The 25,336-nt window shown below is 38.5% G+C and overlaps 1 protein-coding gene across 3 annotated transcripts in view; it reads left to right on the top strand.

Moving 5' to 3' along the window:
• Positions 1-2,683: 2,683 nt before the first annotated feature.
• The window catches only part of cntnap2a (contactin associated protein 2a), a 325,051-nt gene continuing 302,398 nt past the window's right edge, over positions 2,684-25,336 (top strand). For 2 of the 3 annotated variants that reach the window (XM_086151351.1, XM_086151349.1), the window contains exon 1: positions 2,684-3,131. In XM_086151351.1, coding sequence (XP_086007477.1) covers positions 3,029-3,131 — 103 coding nt within the window. In that variant the 5' untranslated portion in view covers positions 2,684-3,028. The remainder of the gene's footprint in view (positions 3,132-25,336) is intronic. The other variant, XM_086151350.1, reaches the window with a different exon arrangement.

Raw genomic sequence — 25,336 nt, 5'->3', positions numbered from 1 at the left:
GAAAAAGAAACCCGAGAGTTTTTTTTAAAGCAAAGAAGTGGAATATTCTGCAATGACTGAGTCAATCACCAGATCTCAACCCTATTGAGCATGCATTTCACATGCTCACAACAAAACCTAAGGCAGAAAGACCCACAAACTAAGCAACAACTGAAGACAGCTGCAGTAAAAGCCTGGCAAAGCATCACAAAGGATGAAACTCAGTGTTTGGTGATGTCCATGAGTTCCAGACTTCAGGCGATCATTGCTTGCAAAGGATTCTCAACAAAACATTTAAAAGCAACATTTTACTGAGGGTGATTTTATTTGTCAAATTACTTTTGAGTCCCTGAAATGAGGACTATTTGTATAGAAATATCTGCAATTCCTACTTGTTTGTTTTTGTTAAACCCCTGGAATTAAACCTTAAAGTCTGCACTACTATTCCGTTGTAGTTGTTTCAATTCAAATCCAATGTGGTGGCATGCAGAGCCCAAATCATGAAGATTGTGAGTATATAGTCTGTATATAGTGAGGATATAGTCTATTGGCTGTAGATGCTTCAAATATTGTAGTAGTAGTATTGTACGCTATCTATTGGCTGCCACTTGCTCATTCAGACATGCTCAAGCATTCAGAAGAACATGTCATTGTCAACACAACGTTCTGTAGTTTAAGATGAGTGACCTGCAGCATATACAGAAGTGTTCAATGATATTCAATTTCGTGCCAACTATCACCCTGCATTTTAGAGGGAAACATGAAATTCTTTATTTATTTCTTATTTACCCACATTGTAGGAGCTCTCCAATCAGTAATGTTAACTGAACACTATGTTCCTCATTGATGACTATGACTAAGGTGCCACTGAGACCCAGTGTTGACAATGGGGACAACAAGATACCAAATGCGATTTCTTATCAAACTGTATTTTTGTACATGTTTGCAACATAAAAATCACAACCTTTATGTCTTATAAAATACATGAATAGATAGATAAATTGATGAATAATTGCCTCAATTCCAGCATCATCAATGGGTACAAGTTCAAGCAAATCAGCCACGAAAAATAATTTGCTAATCACAAAATATACAAAAGTTATTGACAACAGGTCATCGGTGGTTTTCAGACATATTTAGTCCAAACTGGGATCATCCAACTGAGTGAACTGTGGAGGATTACTTCCCATGACCAAAATTCTCAGTCTGGAGCCAGACATTGTTTAAAGATGGCAAAAATGGCAATCATACCCTTCGTTAGGAATCTTGTCACTGTGAACTTGAAATTTCTAAACTCACATGTCCAAAGGGGTAAAATGTAAGCACTTAAGATGGATAACAAGAGCAGGGAAACCTACTCTCAGACAGCCTATGCAAAAAAAGCAGCAACAATAGATGCAATCTCAAAGATTTTTTTGTGCAGCGATACACTGCTTTTATTCTGGTTCACCACCTACATTTATCAAAGCCATATGTGCAGTCCAGCTCAACTTTCTCAAGTTTCCTTTTGTTGATCTGCTCCACCAACATGGACTCCAAACTTATTCAGTGTGTGTGTGTGTGTGTGTGTGTGTGTGTGTGTGTGTGTGTGTGTGTGTGTGTGTGTGTGTGCTGGGGCGGTGTGTGTGTGTCAGGTAATCTGATGTGCCAGGTGAATATGTGTATTGCTGGGACAATAGCTGGTAGTTAAAAAAAATTGCAATCTTTCTGGCTTGTCATTTAATGACAGGGTTGCACCTACATCGCCAGATAAGTAGGATTTCTCTAAAATAAAGTGGAGTTTCATTCACTTTATAACTGCATGATCTTGTACTAGTTAAAGACAAGTAAGATAAGATAAAAAAAAGATTAACTTTATTGATCCCCATAGGGGAAATTCTTTTGTTACAGCAGCATAACAGATAATACATGTAAAATAAATAAGAATATAAATATGAATAGAGAGAAAATTAGACCAAACGACATCCACAAATAGACAGTAGTGATCTATCTATCTATCTATCTATCTATCTATCTATCTATCTATCTATCTATCTATCTATCTATCTATCTATCTATCTATCTATCTATCTATCTATCTATCTATCTATCTATCTATCTATCTATCTATCTATCTATCTATCTATCTATCTATCTATCTATATGCACTTTAGTTTTGTTTATTATCCATAGATGTATTCAGCCGCTCTGCAATCGATTCAATGGACGCAATACTACAGTACAGAATCACAAATGTGCATGGTCAGCGGGCAGACAGTGACTGTTAGCCCGTGCGTGTGTGTGTGTGTGTGTGTGTGTGTGTGTGTGTGTGTGTGTGTTTTAATTATATCTTTATTTTCTTTTTTAATAGGGCCTTTGTAGTGAGGAGGAGCGCATATTTTCAAGCCGACCACGTCCCGAAGGAACACACACACATTTTTAACACCGGCGAAGTGAAGCAGAGTCGGCGGAGGTAAGTTCAGCACCGGTGTCTCTACCAGGAATCGGTTCACCGGTTTTGAGTGTACGAAGTCCCCGAGCCTCCTCGACTTACCGGCCAATGTTTTGCAAGCAAATGTGCGATGCAGTGATTTAAATGTATTTATTTTTTTGGTTTATTTTCTTTTCCCGAGATGTCCACTTGCGAGTCGGGTCGATTTTGGATTAGAAATGCGTTATTTTTAAAGGAAGGTGGACGTGAGAGAGCTGAACTGAGAACAGCGTTGCACTTGGGATCCCGGACCTGGCTATTTGTCGGTGCCGTTCTGACATCATCTCTTTATTGGAGAGAGAGAGAGGAAGGAGAGAGAGAAAGAGGGAGAGAGAGAGAAAGAGAGAGGGAGATAGAGAGAGAGAACCCTGCAGCCTTGCTCCTCTCCGCCAGTCCTCAACTGCGAATCGAGTCTGACGGACCAACCGGCTTCACCATCACTCCACCAATTATTTTATTTTTTTTATTTTTTTGTTTATTTTGTCCCTGGAGTCTTCCCTCCTTTCTATCTCTCTCTCTCTCCCTCTCTCTCTCCCCGCTCCCCCTTCTTCCTGCGCTTCGTCCACACCGGCCGTGAAGATGCACCGGCACCGTCCTGCTGGAGGGTTGACGCTGTTACTGCCGACCGCTTTGTGGATTTTCTGCCATGTCAACGGTGCACATGGAGCTCTGCCAACAACCCGTAAGTTGGTCTTTCGCGTCAGGGCACTGTGTGCGTGCAGTTATTTGTGTGTGTGCAGACGTGCATCGGTTGCACAGGCGTCTGTATTTGGGCTGGAGCACAAACGCCGAGCCCCAAGTGTTTACTGACGAGGCTGCGGGTCTCCCCCCTTTGGCGGGGGCTCTGTCCACGCAGAGGATAGGATCCACTCCTGAGTTGAGACCCACACGTGTTTAAGTGCGCTGAATTCCCACTCTGTGTGGATATTCTGGAATTACGCCCGGAATTCCAAGGGAATGCTTTTCATCATCCATCTATTTTACAATACTACCCCCCCACACACAAACAAACACACACCTTATTGCACATAAACTTGTCATCCGGAGACAAGTCAAGCCATATATATATATATATATATATATATATATATATACATATATATTATTGGACAATATACATTGTCCAATGATTTTTTTCAGTTGAATTGTACCTTTCAGAGCTTCCAGCCAAGTCGGATGCAAATAACAAGCGGGGTTTTGTTGAATCCCGGAATGTCAAACAGGGATGTTGCCGTCTGAAAGTCTTGTGTGACAAGAGTTTCGAGTGCCACATCACTCCCGTGACACCGGAGAGCATCTGACACTTTTGTCTCCTCCCTGTCCGTTTATAGCGTTTTACGAAATTTACATTGGTTTTCACTTTGCCTTTTTCGTCGCCACGTATGGTATATCAACTTCTCTTCTCTACACATTTGAAACCATCAGAAACTTTTACTGAGGATTCTTTCATATCATGCACGAATGAAGCTGATATCGTTTTAAATCGGTGCATAATAGCGCTGCTATTTTTGTTTATCCTTTTTTTCCCCCATCAATTTTAAAATGAGGTAAAGAATTTTAAATCGTTTTTTTTACGATTTGTTCCGTGTTTTGTCTTTGAGTCTTCCCGCTGCTGCTGACTCAGTGGTTCCATCGGGGGAGCGGGGGGTCAGTTTGAGTGGATCCCCGGTGGGGGGGTTCCGGGGTCCCGGCTGAACGTGCACGGCGACGCACTTCATCAATCATCCCCGCCGACGGAAAACGCCATCTCGACTCGAGCCGTGCGTGTAAACCCGCGTCTGTGCGTGACTCATTAGTGGGAAATGGGTGGAGAAGACCGAGGATGCGTCTCCTCTCCGAAGGTCTCATCCACAACAGCGACATCAAATGTATTTCTCTTCAAGGATGTGCTTTATACATATTCTTAACCATCTTATTTATTTTTATTTTTTTTGGTATTTTTTAATCTATCAACCTCAGTTTCCGTGGTAAAAGTCACTCCACTTGATAGAAGCGCCCCCCCCATCCCATGCCACCCCAATCCCCCACTCCAAAATGTATTTCCCGTGAATGTCCCTGCCTCGCTCTGTAGATATCGAGTGTGTGTCTCCGCACTTGAAAATGGGGACTTCTCAGATGGATTGATGGCAGTACAGAGTTTCACTGATCCCAAGAGGCGAGCCTGTGAGTGGGATTCGTGACATTGCAAATGTTGTGAGGAGAACCCAGTCCCAGACACTGGTTAAATATCACTGCCCGAGCACTGCTGAGGTGTCATTGAGCAAGGCATTGGACCCCGACACCTACACCGCCCCCTTGGTGCCTAGAAGGGGCAGTTTCCTCACTCTGTTACCTTCTTGTGAGTGGCAGTTCATTGAGATTCGGCTTTGGGGACTGAAGTACTGCCGGTTCAAAGTGGACTGGTGGCTGGAGAGGTGTGAGTTCACTTCCTGAGCACTGCCAAGCTGGCCTTGAGCAAGGCACCGAGGCACTACATCGCTCCCGGTGCCGACAAGGGGCAGACTTCTCGTTTTGACATCTCTCCGTACGGTGCATGTCCGAATGTTTTATTTGTGCATGTGTTTGTATTCCATGACAACCGTGTTGAACCATAGTTTCCCTTATAGGACACATTTTACACACGGTAACTCAACATCTGGGAGTCATAAACAGAGCTATCTTACATGTTCACATATCTAGATATTCTTTTTTAATTAAGAAGCTAGATTAAGGGGGACCTTTTAAACAGTCTGTCACGATGAATATTCTTTCACCATGAAATGATGCACGTCGTAAAATTTGTCGTTTATCCATTTACTTGATGCATAGTAGGGAGCAGGTTTTTACAACTGAGAGTTTACTGACTAGAAACACTCACGGGAACAGAAAGTGTAATTGTGATCAATGGACTATAAAGGTCTCCGTCGTATTGGGACAAATACAGTCACAAGCCAAGAGTCACAGAGCTGGTTCACTGTGCAGAATCTGAGCAGAAAAAAATATGTCCTTGAGTTTATGTGTCAATTTAAGAGAGAGAAAATAAGAGCAGTAAAAAGCGGTTTTATCAAAATCAACCACTTCATTGATATTTTTGTTTTAATTTGCATTTTAATTTACATGTCCATACATGTATGGTTATATGATTGTATGGTGAGCTGTAATCCAAGGATTTTCTCCTACACAAGCTTTGCCTGAAGCATCTGTCAGTTTGGTGTTGCATTCTGCTATCACTTAATTGGCTGCCTCAATACTATCAATTGCAAAGAATGTATTATGCTGGTGCATGTACACGCACTTGCGTGCGCTCACACACACACGGAATGATCCCAAGAACACTTAGAAGTACAAATTCATTTCGACACAGAGGTGCGTACCAAGCTAAAAGTGGATTTGTCCTTCAGCTATAATGACTTGTCATTGTATGGTATGTAGAATAGATGTTGTATGTTTGACGCAAGGTGCTTTGCCGCCTAATATGACTTGTCACAAACAGGGGGTGTTAATTTGCAAGTCAAATCAAAATTGTTCACTGATTAGGAGGACTAAAATATCAGCTTGATACATTAGGAGTGCGTGGCTGGTACTTCATATGCTTCATATATTCGCAGTTTCATGGTCTCCCTTTTCCTTATTTCCTTTTGCTTTACTTAAATGTGCTTTGCACCTTACTTCAATGCCTTCCTTTACACTGTATGCCAAAATCTGAGTCTACGTTTAAACAATTATGAGCAACGGGATGTAAAGTACGTGCCTTTTACTCAAGGGTGTTAGTGACACGGTGGGTGGTTGAATTTGATGCCCTTGGAGCCTTTGTGATATAAAATCAGATTAGCCTTTTCTCATCTCATTAAGCATGCCAGGCCATTTGACATCAGACCACTCATACCTCCGAGGTATCTGGCTCTTCAGTAATTTATCTTAACCCCTGCAATGGAATGAAAGTATTTTGTTGCATTGCTAACACAAAAAGCTTACATTGAGTTGGAGGCATTTCTTATATCCTGCAGCACAGTCCATTTTGTTCAAGATTGTCTCCAATGATTACATAAGGGTGAAGAGATACCATTCTATATCCTCAAATTACCATCATTGTGCTCTCATGACAACGAAACATGCGATGATGTTAATTTCCGTCGTTGTCCAATTTATCACTGCTATCAAATATGATCTGTCGTCATTAAGAGTTATCTAATAAGATAGTACTACTAGCGAAAAAAATAATCTAATTACATTCACCTGATTCTAGCCCAGAGTCTGGTCTGAGTGAATGTGTATGCGTGGAGTCTGATTGCTCCCATTAGGTGGTGGCAATAACGGGATTAAGGCTGGAGGAGGCAGACTGGTTTGGCTCAGATTAGATCAGCTCAGTACACGGTGTTTAGCTACTTTTGGCCCTTATGTGTACACACCTGCCAGTGTTTTCAGTGGAAGTGTGTCCCCACACTGGAGGGTTTATCAGCCAACGAGACAAGTGAATCAGAGCTGGGAAACCAGGTCTAGTTGTTAATTGCAGTGTCATTTCTCTCCTCTGTAGTCGTCCCCTCTGTCTAAATGGCTTTCTTCCACCTTTTTGCTCCTTTGCACTTCCTCCATTATCAATAAATCTCCTCTCTCTAATTCCACCTCTGGCACTTACTTTCTCTTCTATTCTCATCTTTAAAATGAACAACAACCAAAAAGCAATCACTATCTTTCATCTGTGTCATTCTTACCTCCCTTGTTGATTCTCCTCTCTTTTGCTCCCTCTTCCGTTCATCTACTGATTTTTGTAGTTTTTCCTCTTATCTCGTCTTTTACGTTTTGCCTCCTGCCCCTTTTTTCAAGTCCCAATTCAAGCCCTACTTGGCTCTCCTTAGTGATTTTATCATTCAATTATAATCACACTTTTCTATGTCACTGTTTTTTTTTTAATTCATTTTCAAAGTTTCTCCCCATATAATCTGAAGCCCTTCCCTTCTACTCCTGACTAAAAACATGTAGTCAGGAGTCTGGGTCTCTACCAGTCTCCTTTCAAAGGAGAGATGTGATGTGTATTGTTATGTATTTCTCAAAGCATTGTGCATGCATGGATGCGTGCAGACAGATGTACGCTGCGCACAGACAGACAGAATAACGCCGTATTCTTTTAGTCTCTTATGGCTCTTAAGTCCTGCTTGCTCCATCAGCGTATGAATATTTTACCCCGCTAAAACTTCTCAACTGTACTTTTGAGGCAAAAATATCCGACTTATGTCGTTGCTTTGCAAGAGAAACTGTATTTTCACAGCACAAGGAATGAGAATTGCTTCATTGAACCACCGACCATGATTAATGGATTTGAATTTCAGTTGACAAGAATATCTTAACCACTTGCATAGCAATACATGGCGATAGTTTGGCAAATCAATGGACTGAAAAGTCATCATTCATTGATGTCAAATACATATTTAGATGTTCACAAATTACACACTTACATTTGCATACTGTCATTAAGGCTGCCAAGGCCAATAGTTAAAAAAAAAAACAACAACATATTAGTGGTGCAAGGGGATGTATTGTCAAAATCACCATGACTGGATTTCTGTTTTTTCTACATTTTAAGCCCAATACTAGACTCCTTTGTTGATGTCCTTGAAGAATCGAAATTCTCTCTCAGAATAGAATGCTACTGCAAGGGTATCTTTGTTTCATCATGGGAGCAAGGCCACAGTGATACAAATGTACTTTGACAAGTCATGCAGCATAATTCCTCCAACAATGTCACACACACACACACACATACTGGGCATCTTACACGAGCTACCACCTATCTATGTCTGAGACATACACACATAGACACACACAAATACAGCCTGATTATGTCCTAGAATAGTGCTGACCACACACTATGATAGCAGAATACTTTTCAGAAAGACACCTCAAGTGTGTGTGTGTGTGTGTGTGTGTGTGTGCGCGCACACACACGTGTGAACTGACACTTGCCCAGAAAGTTAGTTAAATAGAATTTGTTCTCATTAGACTCCGTCAGAATTTGTCAGCATTGTTGGACAAGGGTGTTTGAGATTGTGAGTGGTTCTAGCAGGAGATGAGGGGGAAGAGAAAGGGGCACGCAAAGAGGCAGCATTTATCAGAAAATAGATGAGGAAAGACAGCTTGATGAAAGATGGTGAGAAGGGGAGGAGTTCTCTGACACCTTGTAGTTCATTATTATCATTGTTGTTCTAATCTGTACCTGCATCGCACTGTAACCTCACATTAATTTGGAACAATGAACATACCTGTGTACCCTCACATAAGATTGATTTTGGAGTATGCAAACATATAATAACATAAGTTTGGTTTAAACGCTTTACTCTTATTATTAAATACTGACAACTAAAGAGAAACAATTTAATACAAGCCGTTATTTTCATCAGTCCCTCTCTCTATATCCCTATTTGCATGTAGATATCACCACTGTAACCTGGATAAGAGATGTTGACCCGTATCTTTGGAAAGGTGATAACCTCAGTGTTTTCAAAGCTTAACCTCACACAGCAAGTTCAAAGTTTAGTGCAGATTCAATTTGAGAAAGACAGACGCACATTTGACTAAGTCAGCATAGCTCATTGTGAGATTTTATGAATGATAATGCAGCTTTTAAGTTTTAGAAATACTGTACACCATCACCTCAACATTTACAGTATATAGGTCAATCGGTTGCTAAATTAGGCTGCATAAGTTAAATGCATGCTAACTTTTTTTTTTTTTTTAAACAAAAGTGAAAATAGGATGTCTGAGCAAGCGCACATGAAAAAGGAAAGTCAAAGGACATACTGTATACCACATTCAGATCAACAGAAAACAAGGGGTACAAAGCAGTATTGAAGGTATTTGCTCTGTATTTTTTTTCCATTAAAAATCAACCTGATTTTATGATTGAGTCTTATATGATGTTCATTTACTATTTTTATTTTCTTAATGCAGATTTTACTTTATTTTAATCCTTTGGAAAAAAAAAATAGGAGCTCACTTAATACTAATTTTGTTTGACAGCTGGAGCAGGGCTGCATAAGGGTGGGAGGTGCTCAGCATTTGAAACCAGACTCAATGAAGTGGACTCTGAGGCTACCCACCGGGCAAGGAGGCGGTTTAGAAATACTGAATAGCATGGTAATATACTACTTATGTATGCAGTTGAATTCCATCCAATACTTGTTGAATATTTGTGAAAAGTCCGGCACTAACCCAACTTTTGAACTGTAAATATGTTCCCAGTACCTTCCAGTAAAAAAACTACTGAACCTAAATGAGTATTTGATAAGCAAGACTTTACCCTTTGGCGCTATTGGTCTCTATTGTTCTACATTGGATAAGTGTAGAAAAGCAAATAAATTTATTTCAGTGAGCTGAACGCCATATTCCTCATACCCATACTGTTCCTGAAATTGTGCCATCAGCATAATAATGATCCAAGAATATATTCTTTAATTAAAGGAATATGTTGCTGATTTACATATTCATACAGTTGAAAATTGGGGAAAAAAAAAACACTGCAGTGAACATTTTTCCTAACGTTTATGAGATGATGACATACTGTTATATGAAAGATATTCCGAGGTCATTTGGTCACTTAAACAATGTGGCATATAGGGATATTTGATGTTTTGAATGCTAGTGGAAGCCTCAGACAGTTTCTACCATAATCCATGAAATTCACTGGTTAGTCATAGATCCATTATTTAGTCAAAGCGAGTACACTATATCTCGTACCGAGCACACCAGTTTAATTACTCTATGAACTAATTATATTAAGTAATTAGTTATTGCTCATGTAAAAATAATCAGCAACCATTAGCAAGTCATTAGCCAAGTGTTGGCCAACAATGTGGCGTTAAAAAACTATCATTCTTGAAGTGTACTGGAATGTGTTGAGGTCATTCTACTTGGATAATTTAAGTGTTGCTTGTCATCCCCCCTTTTTTTTCTAGTTTAACCTATATTCTGGATCATTAACCCTTTGATCTGCAGATGCCTAGTGGGGGACATGGAAAATCAGATTATAAAAGCCAGAGCATAACATCTGTTCATCTGTTTCACTGACACACACACACACACAAGTACACTTTCTTTGCTGACTTCATTGTGCTCACTATCCCTTTCTCTTACAATCTTCTTATAATACAGGGTTTCATTGTCAAAGTATGTGTGAAAAGATGAATATTTTGGTTTGTCAGACTTTGTATGGCTATTCACATCCAATTCTCTTATAAAGGATGATAGAAATGTAGCCACCAGGTCATGTGGAAGAATTTTGTGGGAAAGGGCATTGTGCCGCAGCAAAGAAAAATGCTGTTGTTACTCTCAGCCTTTGCATTCAATTTGTTTTTTTTCTTTAAGCCACTTGAATACCCCATTTACAGGCCAAGATTAAGTGAATTAATCTTTGAGCTACTTTCATCTGAGAAAATGTCCTTCTTCTACACAGTCAGAGTGGGAACACACTTAACCAGCCAGTCACATGGAAAGCATAAACTATCTGTTCCTGTGCTCATAGCTCTATCTCAGCCCTTCGAAGTGTGTGTGTGTGTGTTTGTGTGCGTGTGTGTGTGTGTGTGTGTGTGTGTGTGTGCGTGTGTGTGTGTGTGTGTGTGTGAGTTGTTTCTAGCAGTCATGTGGACATTTATTATGTCAGATTGTCATTATTTTCAGAGTCCAACAAAATTATGTTTGAATAGTCATCATGGAGGAGCTTGCACATCTAGTATTTCTGCTGTTATATTTTCAGCAAATGGTTGCAAAGATCAGGTTTACAATAAACAACTTACTTGGCTGAAATACCCCATGCATTAGGCTGACATCACTCTTAATATATATATATATTTTTTTTTTCATTCAGGAGAGTATGTGATCAATTAACTTTTTTAACACTTTGGCTTCATTGAATTCTGTAATTCAAGGTATGGTACAAGATTCCTCTTTATTCCTTATTATTGACTTATGATAGCCCAAAATTCAACATCTGCACAGTAGGAGAGGGTATATGTGTATGTGACTGTATGAACAGGGAGTGCTGTTAAGAATGGCTTTGTGTACATCTGCAGGATAGAGAGAGTTTAGGCTGGATCTGGATGAAGTCTGGTCCATTAGCTCTGGTTCAAGGTGTTGCAACTGGATGAGCTGAGATCAGTCAGGCAGGGGTCACTGCTTCCTCTTTATACTTTCCCAACGCCTGCTGTCTCTGTGTATTGCACTATATTTTTCATTCCCTGTGGCTTTCTATGTCTCCTTCCCCCCCGTAGTCGCCGTCCATTTTCTGTGTACTCTATAATACAGTCATTTCTCTCTTTCACAGTCCACAATGCATATTTTCCTCAGGTTACCTCTCATCCCTGCCCATTTCATTGATTTTTTTTTTCTCACTATTTGATACCACATTATTCCAAGTTTCTTTTTAATTTCTTAAACTTATTTGGCTCTGAGTTCTGATTAGCCCTGGGAAATGTTACTGTTACATTGCTGCATTAAAGTGATTAGCTGTGCGCCATTTTTCTCATTTGCTTGGTCATTTTGTTATATTTACAAAAAAAGAAAAAAAAGTGTAGCTTTCATTTTTAGTCCTGTATTTTTAGAGCATGGCACTTCACCTTACATGAAAATATAGTTGATCCGAGTGAAAGTTCATAAATCCTTGATCAGTTGAAAGATTACTCTCCAGGAATGTGTACACATTTTCAACTGTGTCAGTGCATAAAGGCTTCTTTTCTTTCCTTAACCATCTTCCAAAATATGGTGAGAAATCTTAATTTTCCAGTAATTTATGAAAAAAAAACCTCCACCATTAATTCTGGTTAATCCTGAGTTTTGTGAGGTCAAAGGCTAATAAAAAATAAAGTAATAAATGAATCTGAATAAAGGAATAGAATTAGCTCCATTTACAATCACTGGAAGAGTCAGAAAGAAAATTCTCAAGACATCTGCCATGATAAAGACCAAGTCCAGTCAATCCTCGAGCAGCTTGGATGATTAATTTACATTTTAATTAATACACAATTAAAGGGTTGGCTAATGAGTGCTTGCAGATGAAGTTCGTGGTATGCTTCATATTTCTGAATTATGCGCTCAGTTGGGAAAAAAAATGTGAATTAGTTTTAATGTCATTACTTAATAAATTCTCATCCTGTCTACTGGCATCTGTGATGGGCAACATAACAGAGATTACTGCATGGCTGATCCCAGATCAGTTTCAGCTCTTAATCTGTCAGGGATAGAGATGCCGATAAAGTGCACGACAGAAACATGCAGTCACCGACAAACACAGTCACACACAAGCGTACAAAAAATACAGCAAATGGAAACCTCTTGCATAGACAGCTCACCTTGCACCGATCCACATTGCAGTTTTTGCTTTTTTTTGCATCTTGAGTGGAAGAAAGTTTCTACAAGTGACTATGTTAGACTGCATACTTAGACAAGCACATAGTGCTGTCTTCTTAGCTTTTACCAAGAGGGTAAAAAAAAAAAAAGATTTATTGATTGACTGGGAGTACAGAAAGTCAGCAAAAGCTCTTCTGCATAATTTGAAGGACACTACTAAAGTGCTGCCATAAAAGCTCAATGTGGGGTCTGTTTCTATACAAATGCATGGAGCCAGGGTAGTCTGGGCTGGAGATGTGATGTCAAGTCTTTTTTCCTGGCAGTCCCTGGTATGGGCTGTTTTCTAATTTGCTGGCAGATGGGGGATAAAACAATCTCTATTTTGTCACTGTATTTAGGATTTTGATTTTCTTTATAGTTAACTGCTTACTCAAAAGAGCTTAATTTCAGCTTGGAAAATTTTCAATATTACCATTTATTGGAACTAATGATGGCAGCTCTCTTAGGATACCGCTTGAATTTAATTAAGCACCAAATATGAAACAGTGCAATAAGTAACCCCCATGGACATTTTGCCAACCATGTGGGTTTTATAAAGGGTTACTTCTTCTGTGAGAATTTTGTTGTTGGACTTCATCCATGATGTTGACTTTTCGGATGTTGTCGTTTATGTGCCTTTTCTGTTGCTACCAAACCAATTTTTTTAACCTCTCTACCTTTTAATGTTTCAAGCATGATCTGATGATGATGCAGTGTTATAAATCAAGCAATATTTTGTATTATCATATCCTACCTATCATAGCAAGCATCCTAATGTCATGGTGTCCAACGCTTGGGAAGTAACATTTGAACAGCAGCTTTGGGCCAAAGTCAATATTTGGAGGATGTTTGGATTACGAAATGAGAATGGAGATATGGGTAAATACCCTTTCTTTTCATTAGCAGCATTTGACAGATGATGATATCCTTAGGAAATACTTCAACTTTCAGTGGAAGACTATATATTTTAATAAAGGTGCAAAATATGCATTACGGTCCTACTGATAACTCGTTAGAAGTGTTTTTTAATTGAATGTAATGGTAACCCATGTATTGTATATTTTTCCAAAACATTTGGTCCTTGCAAATATGAAGTTCTACTTCCCAAGAGGCTTGGAAAAGCATGCATTGTATGTTGATATAGTGAAACATGCAGTATAGCAGTGTGCAATAAAAACTGGCAACAATGTTCCAGGAAAACCTTGTATTGAAACCAGTTAAGCTTGGTAAAAGCGATCGGGCCCTTTTTTGTTTGTAGTCACCACCCAGTCTAATCATTTTATCTTTTTCTCATTCTGCCTTGAAGTTACTCATGCAGTATAGGCCAACAAAGGAAACATTAGGACAAAAAGAGGTGTCCTGCATCTCTATTTCAATTATTCAGACAGTGCACATACATACATAGACACAAACACTACCACACCGAAATAAACAAACTCCTTGAAACATTGTGCTGTCCAGATGAAGGAGAACTCATAGATAGACACAGGGGACAAAACCATTTCAAGTGTTGTGTTGAGTCAGCAGAGTGTACGAGGCGTTTAATGGACAGTCAGGCCACGTTTGCTCCCTGAATGGCATCCAAAGCCATTAGCAACTTGTATAGTTCAAGAGGTGGTAATGGGTGATCCTGTGAAAACATTATGATCTTGTCTGTTTATATAAATGTGTGTGCATGCATGCATCAAAGGTGAGATTATCCCAAAACTTTGCAGATTTGCAACTGGAATAAACACATGTTCACATGCATAAGTGGTAAACATTTGCCACTGATGTTTAAAAGTTACACAATACATATAAAAATGACACCTGAGAGTGGTCTGGGCTCAAAATAACAGCTGAAACATTAAATGAAAGGGTACTAACTGAATTTCAATTATAAGCAAACTTTGAATGAGAGGTGGTAGTTCTCAAACCATTAATATGCCAGCACGTACCATTTAATTTCAAATAAATTAATTCTACTAAACAAATCAATCACATTCATATATAGTTTTAGGACGGACACTGTTAAGTTGAAATAATGACCATTCATCAATAATCAATAATAAAGGTTAATCAAGGTTGAAAATATTTTTTGCTTTTAATAACAGCATAGTGTTGCAAGTCCAATGTTGTGTGTAGACTATACTTTTTTTTTCAACCAGAAGTAAATCACACATTCTACTAGCATAAAAAAGAGGAAGCCCCGAGGGTCTGAATATTTGGTAATACTCTGTTGCTATTTCTTGCTTATTTATTCTCTGACTGTCAGTAGTGTCCTATATGAATAAAAGACTAATCTACAAAGGATGGACCAGAAAGAATGATGAACATGCCATCAAGAAAGCAAATGTCTTGGGTAAGGAAATGGATGGTAAACAAGTGTGTTTATCAATCATTAGCCTTTCATTGATCACCAATACCACTTCACCTGCACGTAGGGCATGAGAGCAATTACTGGCTACATTGGGGAAGAAGCAAGGTATGCCACAGATCTGTCACCAGTCGATCATAGCACCTCTATAGCGATATTACACCTTTCATTCTAACATTCACACTTAGAACCACACACACCTTTCTGTGAGGGAACAAAGTTAGTCACAGCAGCACCATGCAACCTCTTTATCATAATATCAGAGTCATGGTCTTTCTCAATTTTTTTCCGGGTTTTCTCTACATGGTTTATTGGATGGTATCAATAAAAGAATACATCTCAGGTTGATCAAGAAAGAATGAAGTCCAAAATTTCTCAACAAAAAATCATACTGGAATTCATTCTTGCCCTTTTTCTTCCCTATGTTGCATAAGCCCTCACAATAAGATGTGTATTGAGTGATCAGACTGAATTCAAGCTAATAGTTATTTACATATGTTTCTGATGGGGGATTTTAAAAGGGAACAACTTTGCTGTGATTTTATAACCGAATTTAAAAAAAAACTTATTACATACCCCATTTCCTTTGTTTTTGGCTGCTTTATTCCTCTTAGCTAATAGTCCAACATTTTCATACCCCTTCTCATCTTGTGTCTTTGCCTGCCTCTTTGTCATTGTGTTGCTTTTATTAAAGCTCTCATCTGAACATACACGTTTGACAGCCTAAAGAAGGTGTTAACATCACTTACTGGAAATATGCCTTAATGCTTTGCTCAGAATGTATACTTACATTTTCTATGGGTGATAACCTGCTCTATTTAAAAGCATATTTTGTAGAAATACGGTATTCAAGATTTAGGCTAGTTCTACATGATGTTCTTGATTTATATTACAGTACCAAATCAGAGGACGATAAGATAAATTGATGAAGATTTCCATCAATAGATTTTTTTAAATATCAGAGAATATCAAGGGAATGCTTTGAACTGCTCTCTGGTATGCAAGCTACTATTCCCACAGTACTATTGAGCAAGGCGCTCAATGTCTAAGTACTACAGTCGATCAGCACAAAAGCTGTGGTGTTTTTATTACTCATACTTGATCTCCTGTTATAGTCCATGCTTGCAAGACATTTCTTCTAATGCAACCCTAAAGTAAACCATTTTTATACATTTGTGAAAGAATCCATGTTCCTAAACTTCAGCGGTGGGTGTGGCTCAGCTATTAGAACAGGCCTCCACGCAATCAGAAGGCTGACAGGATTGCTGACTTCTCCTTTCTCCATTCCGGAGCATCCTCTGGCTAGAAACAGAACCTCCAGTTGCTCCAACTGGTGTGGCTCGCACCTTACATTGCAGCTTCTCTGCTATCAATGTATGTGTGTGTGTGTGTGTGTTGACTGGATGATAATGTAATCAAATTTATGTTTTTTTTTTTTTGTTTGTTTGTTTTTTTTTGAGCTAGAACAAGACAATTTTTAGATTTGCAGATCTATAATTTTCTGAATATAGCATTTTATTAATTCATTAATATATTTATTTTATACATCTGCTCTTTGTAGAGCTCTAAATTCCATTTCGTGTACAACTATGTAATGCTTATGGACTTTTTAGGCAGTCAGTGTTCAGGCAGGCACCCGTTGATTCTGCAAATATTGAAATAGTGGCTAAATACCAGTTCACCATGGTTCTTATGGTGTACACAGCCCAAAAAAGAAAGTCTCGCTTGAGGGAAATTATTGCCTGTAAGTGGCAAACTTTCCACTTAGGTTTTGTTTGTTGAATTATGTAGCACCCCAACTAATTGTGAATAATACATTACTTCATTGTTCCCCTCACATTAACTCACCTTGCAAGAATTAGAAGGGTGAACCTTTTCTGTTGTGTCATGTTAGCACCTTTGATCACTGCTTCTTTTTCAAACTTAATTCTTCTCTTTTAATTTCAGTCCTGGGTTTTACCTTGCTTAATGCCTGTGTGTTAAATTGTGCTTACTAAATGCCTATGATGTCCAAGACTGTATTTTTTTTAATCTTTCATGATATGGAATTTTGATCACATTGTTGTCACTATTATAATTTTAATCATCTTTTTAAAAAAAATGGCCTACTTGTTGAGTTAAAAAAAATGTTCATATCTCTGAAACTCCCTTCAGCTTTTCTCTTTTTCTTAACTGAAAGCAACCCACTCTCCTCCCATCACGCTGAACTTGCTTTTCTCCTCCCTATCTTGATTTTTCTGCTCTGTTCATCTTTTTAAAACCTTCTCTCTTGTTCAGTGTCATTTGCCACAGAGAGAACAGAACATAATTTTCATGTGAAATGTTTTTTTTTTTCCAAAATCTCCCAAGCATGCATTCAAACAAACAAAGTTACCTTTCACACACATGTATATAGAAATTTAAACACACACACACACACACACACACACACACACACACACACACATACAGTTACTGCTTATTCAGTCAACTCGCATGGTTAAAATATTATTTGGGGTTTGTTTTGCCTCTTCCCAACCCTCTTTCCAACTTTTAACAACTAAATGCTTTACAATTACTGAAATATAGAAATATAACAGAAATTTTGGATCCAGGTAGATGTGCAGAAGGCACAAGATGGCTCAGGGGGTCCTTGGAATCAAACATTCTTGGTTCAATTCCTTGTTATTGAGGAAGACACTTGACCCCCAACTGATCCCCTGGTGCTGCTAACTGACTGCCAACTGCTCATGGTTCTTCCATGCTGGGTTAAATGCAGAGAGAAATTTCCTGCAAAGAAATATTAATGTGTCATGAAATAAAACAACATTTAGAAAAGTAATGGAAAGGGAATGTATCATTGAATAATCAGTGTCACTTAAAAGGTTTTTTATACTCTTGTGGTCTCACAAGCTGTTACTGACAGCTTGCTATTGTTGTGTTTCCCATGAAGTCATTAATATAAACTTTACAGCTTGTTATGTCCCAGTTGTTCAAAGATAACAAAGAGTTGATTGACCGTGTATTTCAATGCTGGCACATCTACATCAAAGAATATATTTTACATATATTACATATGTCAACATATCATGGATAGCCAAATTTAGAACTATGGTTAGTACAGCGAGTTGTGTGTTGTTATTGTTTGTAGGGACAAGAGTTAATTTCATAGTGGGAGGATCTTGTAACAATTGACCTAAGTAACATAAGATAGAAACAGGAAAAAAATAATTTGAGGAGGACTCGCAGTGTCTAATTCTTAACACTTTTGGGCCATTTTGAAGTTAACAGTACTGAGTATGGTTTTAGTTTGGGAAAGAAGTACACCTGCCAAAGAAAATAATAAAAGTGCCTTGGTGGATAGGGTTGCAACGATGCCCATGATAGCAATCGCTACTATTAGTTCCTTGTTCGTCAGTATACACAAGAAAATGTTCTTGTTGTTTACTTCCCTTTTGGTGTCAATTAGACCCAAATTGTTTTGTGGATCATAGTCCTCAAGTATTAATACGGTAATGTGTCTTTCTAAAAACTAGTTGTGAACTACTTATCATATCAAAAACTATTCAGACCTGGGAACCAAAACATGGAGTATAAACACAGTCATTAACATCTTTTGAAACGATGTTCTGTTTTCAAGAGACAGTAAATGACAGTGTCTGTTTTGATAGTGGGCAAGATGCATTGATGCTGCATTTGGTGATGGAGCAGGCTGTGTTTATTGACTCCAAAAAGTATAACTGTTTGAGGAGCTATAGTTTTTGTTGTTTGTAATAATGTGCCATCTTGAACTGTAACCTATAAGGGTGACAAGGAATATCAATTGATTGGAGCTTTGTCATACTGTGTCTTATCGTAAAAAAACATGAATTTGTGAAAATTCAGACTTTGCACTTGTCTTTCAATTACAATCACAGCTTTGTTGATTTGACCTTAAGCATTTACGCCCTTACTCATACACTCAGATTGTGTAGAACTCTTACGAACATGTATTTGTTGCAGTTGATATGCAGTGAAGACCGAATCCTCTTTCATTTGACTTTTGTCCTCAGGGGCCACCACAGCAAAACCCATCTGTACCTCTTCTTTCACACTAACTAACTTCATCTCCTTTTACACTACATCCAAAAAACTTCTCTTTGGTCTTCTTCTAAACCTCCTGCCTGGCAGTTCAAACCCCAGTATCCTGCTACTAATATATTAACTCTCTCTCTCTCTCTCTCTCTCTCACTGTATATATATATATATATATATATGTGTGTGTGTGTGTGTGTGTGTGTGTGTGTGTGTGTGTGTGTGTGTGTGTTTGTGTATTTATGTATATATACATAAATATATATACATACACACACAGTTATATATATATTTTCCAATGTACATGACGGAACCATCTTAGTCTGGCTACTCATCTTCAAACACCTAACATGTGCTGTGCCTCTGATAGACTCATTCCTGATCCTATCCATCCTCGTCACTGCACGAGGCTGCACTGCAAAGAGAACTTCAATATCTTCATATCTGCCTCCCCCCAGCTCTGCTACCTGTCTTCTCTTCAATGCCTCTGTCTCCAAACTATACCAGGTCACTGGTCTCACAGCTGTCTTGTATACCTTTTCTTTTTACTCTGGCTGATACTCTTTTATCACACATTACGTGTGACACTTTTCTCCACCTGTTCAATCCTGCCTGAATCCGTTTCTTCACACTCACCATTGCCCGTAACTGTTGACCTGAAGTACTCAAAATCCTCCATCTTCTTCAACTCCACTCCATGTAACCTCACTGTTCCACATGGGTCCCTCTCATTCACACACATACATTCTGTATTGCTGCAACTAACTTTCATTCTGTTCCTACTAGAGCATACTTCAACATCTCTAGATGTTCCTCCACGAGTTTCTTGCTGTCACTACAGATCATAATGTCACCTGCAAACATTATGGTCCACAAAGATTCCTGTCTAACCTCACCCGTCGGCCTGTCCATCACCACTGCCAAAAAAGAGGGGCACCGAGCTGATCCTTCATGTAGTCCCACCTCTATCTTGAACTTCTCTGTCACACCTACAGCACACCTCACCGCCATCTCACAGCTTGGATACATGTCCTGTACCAGTCTTACATACTTCTCTGCGACTCAAGACTTTGTCATACTATGCCATAGTTCATCTCCCGGCACCCTGTCAAATGCTTTTTCTAGGTCTGCAAAGGCACAATGTAGCTGTCTGACATTTGTTGAAGACTGAATCCAGGTTATATTTAATTGGATGAATTGACAACAACATGAGAAACACATGGCTCCAGGTGGCTTAGTTTGGTGACTACCACAAACATTTTCCAAACTCACATCTAGTTATAATGGGAAATAACAATGTGCAAGGTGAAGATGTCCAAAAACATGTTTTTCCAATGTGTGAATAAGATTTTCTTGCCAAAAAAAAAATGTGAAACCAACTAGCTGGCCCCTATCGCACACTGTCCTGTGAATCTTAACAAGGATGCTACACCTTGATCTTCTAAACTCTTCATTGACTGGTATTTTGATTTGCCCACACACACACACACTTCTGATACCCATACATACTCTCAGGGAAACTGAGTTTTACAACCATTAATATATTGTTGGGATTCGGGGCTCGGTCACTGGGTGCATCCCCTGGCACAACTGAGCCTGATTGACTAGGTGAATGATTCCAGCTGGGGATGTCGGCACAACTGCGACTGATCAGGGTTGTTGGTTCTTCTTTGCTAGTTCATTACTCCCTGCATTCTTTGTCTTGCATGTCAGCACCAGCTTGTAGTTCCTGATGGTCAATGCCTCTCCTTGCCAGCTCCTAGTTCTGTGACTTCCGATGCCTCTCCTCTTCTTCCTGAGACCCTGTGATATCACCCAGGAGAAAACCCAGCACAGTTTCCCATTCACATTCCTCTGCAAATAAACCCCTTAAGACGCCCTACCCCCCAAGTGTCCATGACACATAGTGAAAAAGAACCATTCATTTGGGACATACATACATTTTTATGGTAGTATCAAAGAAATTTGATCGACGCTGCAGGATAATAGATGTTTGGAGTAGATACATAAATCAAACCTAACAGCCAGCCTAAGAACCTGCAGAACAAGAGTACTTTTTAAAGTACTTCTTTATATGCCAGGGATTTGTGTTACTATGCCTACTTGTCTTGCCTTCTCTGTGTGTCTTTTTGTGTGTCTGTGAGCAAGCAGGGCTTATATACATAATTGTAACAAATCGGTTGCATACTGAGGTTTTAGATTGTATTGTCACCGTGCTTGTTAGAACAAATTGAGGGAGTGACGCCGTCATGCATGGATGGCATTTTCAGTGTTGCAATCAACACCAGATGAATTTCATTCTAACAAAACTTGAGTTTGCTGTGAGATAAATTTATGCCTTGCAGGCTCGGAAATAGTGAAATAGAGTACATGAGCGTAGCGGGAGGGCCTTTTGCTATGTTTTCTTGGACAGATTGGTTAATTTGAAGAATGGAGATAAAGAATCAAGTGTTTCACATGGTGGAAGATACTTCATTAACTTGTGTATATATGTGACATGAAGTAACATCTCTGTGTGTGAGCCGCCTCACCCCATAAAAGAATTAACTGCAAAACCAAAGAATGAATAAACTAAAGCCGAAAAAGTATGATTAGTTGTACTGTGATAACATTGTCTGTCTGCTTTTTTTATTGTCAGCATTTTTATTTTTACTGGTTTGTGGCGATTTACTTGACTGTCATTTTACGGTTGTTCATTTATTGCAAGGTATAACCTTATTAAAAGCTCACAAGTCTCATGAGGGATAGTGTGCATATTTTGTTCATTGAACACCTTGTCCTTCAGTCCATTCTCATTATTAAAAGTCTAAAGGAAGAAACTTTTTTTTGCCTGCTCCAGGCTTTTTAGGACTCGTTTTTGGCAATCATATTTTGCCTGAAGGACTAAATACATATTTGATGTCCAACATATGCATTCAAACTACACTGCAAACCTGTGGGCAATACCAGATGCAGTGAATTTTATTAATATAAAGTATAGAAAAAAAGGGAGGAATAACATTACCTAAAGTAATTAACATGTTCATTAACAGGTTGTCACTTCATATGAGCTTCTACAATTGTCATCGGTCATGTTCCCCACCGAACATTCCTGTTTTGACCTCCTAGCCTGTCGAAGCGTTGTTGAACAAGACACTGACCCCCTACCTGCTCCCCTGGTGCTCCTCGATTGCTTCCTTGTGACACAAAAAGCGATTATATTCATTTTCTATTTTTTATTCATTATGTATTTAGAGAAAGTACGTGTTTATCCTAATAAATTTGAGGTTATTCACTTGAAAGCATCCTTTGTTTCTAGGGTAGCTGATCCTGGGTGTGTCATTGGGTGATGAATTTAATAACAAACATGGATAGAGACAATGCTGCTTTTCATAACAGCTTTTTCTTTCTATTCTAAAATAACAGACAAATGTGCCTGACTTCGGCCAGTACGCAGAAAAGGCTCTCCCCCATAGACTTACTTGGAGAAATGTGGCTCTGAAAAGATAAATACATAATTGTAGGAGTCAGCATCTACAAAATAGATGTGGTGAACTAACTGCATTTCATTGCTTAATTTGATAATATTTCAATGGTCTACAGGAGAAGCAAAATTCAATTATTTAAATGCCACTCAAGTAGCCCAGGGCTAACTGGATGTTAGTGGTCGAAACCTTCAGTGTTCTTCCTCTATGGGACTTTCATTACTGAAGATTGAACCTGGATGTTCAACCATTTTAGCACATTTTCTGCATCAGAGAGCAGCTTCTTATAGAAATTAAATGCCCCCCCCCCCCCCCCCCCCACACACACACACACACACACACACACACACACACACACACACACACACACACACCTTCGACACCATACCTATCCTCTATTAAACAATTGTCCTTTGGGCTTGTTACATACTCAAAACTTTGGCTCAATTTTAGCCAAAATTGTTATTTCATTGTAATGAAGAAAAGTAGTACCAGTGACAGTTCCAGACAACTCTACAGGGATTCCACTATGCACTGCTTCAGCAACTACATGGAGCAAACAATGGCCTCACTGTAATTGTCAGCACTTTTCACCATTTAAATCAAAGTTCCCGACATTTTCCCCCACATTCCAAACCCCTTAAATTCATAAATGTTTCATGATATTTAGGACACTCCAAAGTTGATTTATCTGGATTTTTACTTTGACATTTACATGGATAGAAACTATTTCTAATACATGTGTGATGACATACATCTTAAATGTGTGTAAAATCCATCACAGTTGTGATTAGGACTCGTTAATTTTGTGTTTCTTACTGTGTGTTTGCATGACCTAAATAGAATTGTGGTATTTCTTATGTGATTGATAGGAGAGGTTGTAAGCCCCCAAATCTTCCCACAACTTCAAAGTGTGTCTGTGTCTGTGAACCCTCAAAGGCCAAGTTAAACCCAGGATTTATCAGCATCCAGAAATGTGTAAATAGTTTTTTTTTTTTTCCCTTCTTTACGTTTCGCCTTTTACCATCGCGAACGTGTTCCTTGCCACCATCACCTCCACTCTCTTTGAGTGAGAATTTCATAATGTCACCAGTAACTAATGCATTTATCATTTTCCATATCTATTTTGTTTTTTTCATTTATTAAAATGTCTCTTTGAATCTGTGAACTCTTAGGATGGCGCTGAGACAATCAGACCAAGGTTGATGGGTAGAAAGCTAGTTGCATGTGTGTGAGCGCATTGCACAGATGATTGTGAAAACGCAGAGCAGAGAGCTGTTTGAAGTTTGGAATAACATTAAGCAATGTCTGTCAACTTATCTTATTCTTTCTTTGGCATTCTTTCAGTCAGCAACTGCCTCATCTGTGATTAATGTGTGTGTGTGTGTGTGTGTGTGTGTGTGTATGTGTGTGTGTAGATGTAATTGTTATAACAATTGTAGACACACCATCATAAGGAGACATATGCTTAAAAAAACCATCATTAAGCAGCAACAATGTTGGAAAAAATTTTTGAAAATAAAAATATGTGTCTGTATTGACAGATTTTGCATGTCCATGAGCCTGACTGAATATGGGGGTAAATGTGTTTGCATAGATAACCATGGTGTTATCTTTGTTTGTGTGTGGAGGGCTAAGAGTATGGACAATTATTCCTTTATAAGTTATTCTCAGAAGTTCTCTTGTGCGCCCGCTGAATTTTAACTCTGTTATTAACTGAGATATCTCAGGGAGGAGCTATATCTTAGCTACCCCCTCTCATACTAGAAACTCGATTAGCGGGTCCTGTATCATTTCTAGGCTCTTGTTTCTAATCAATGTTATTTCTCTACGGATCTATATAGGCGACTGAAAATATGGTGAAAGATTTTGCACCCTAATAACACAAACAGCATTTTATATACATGCTAACTGTGTTGTTTTGAAGGCTGACAGTGGAATTTCTCTATTAGTTGTGATGGATTTAAAGTATCATTGACTTCAATATCAGGTTCAGTACAAATTGACTTTCTCTTCAAAGGGGAACTTTTTGTCAGGCAGTATAAGTTTTACTTATAGGTAAGTAAGTTTCTGTATGAGGTGCTACACTCTTCATATATATATATATGTATATATATATATATATATATATATACTTTCGGACCCAAAAATGTCATTTGTTTTTGTGCATTGTCCATTGACTTCAATCATTTTGTTAATGAATGTTGTATCCCGCTGTCTTAAATTTGGTACTTTATTTCATGTTTGATAATATGTGGGGCATGTCATAACTGACTTATTAAATATTGAGAAAGTTTACGTATTCTCCAGAATAACAATCCAGGCATCTGGAAACACATACAGTACATCTTTCAAAATAGCACATTTTTTTGTATCTTTAATTTTGAAGCTTTCAAAATTATCACTTGTGGAGAAAAAAGTGATTTTTATTCCAAACACTGTGCTTGATTTTATAATTATAAGTATTTGAACAAGGCATTGGTATTTTTTTATGCAGGTATTTTCAAAGGTCTGGTTGTGGATATACTTTTATTCACCTGTCCCTTCTGTCTTTCCCTCTCTTTTCTCAGCATTGCTCTTGTTGTTCTCCACCAAAACAGCTTGTCTGCCCGTTTTGTACTCTTGTTGAACAATAACTGGTAGAAATTTCTAAAAAGATAA

Source organism: Fistularia commersonii, chromosome 8, assembly GCF_037954325.1.
Source record: "Fistularia commersonii isolate RoL2024-O1a breed Wild chromosome 8, RoL_Fcom_v1.0, whole genome shotgun sequence".
Lineage (NCBI taxonomy): Eukaryota > Metazoa > Chordata > Actinopteri > Syngnathiformes > Fistulariidae > Fistularia > Fistularia commersonii.
The sequence above is the reverse complement of the archived record's forward strand: the minus strand, read 5'-3'. Positions and strand labels throughout refer to the sequence as shown.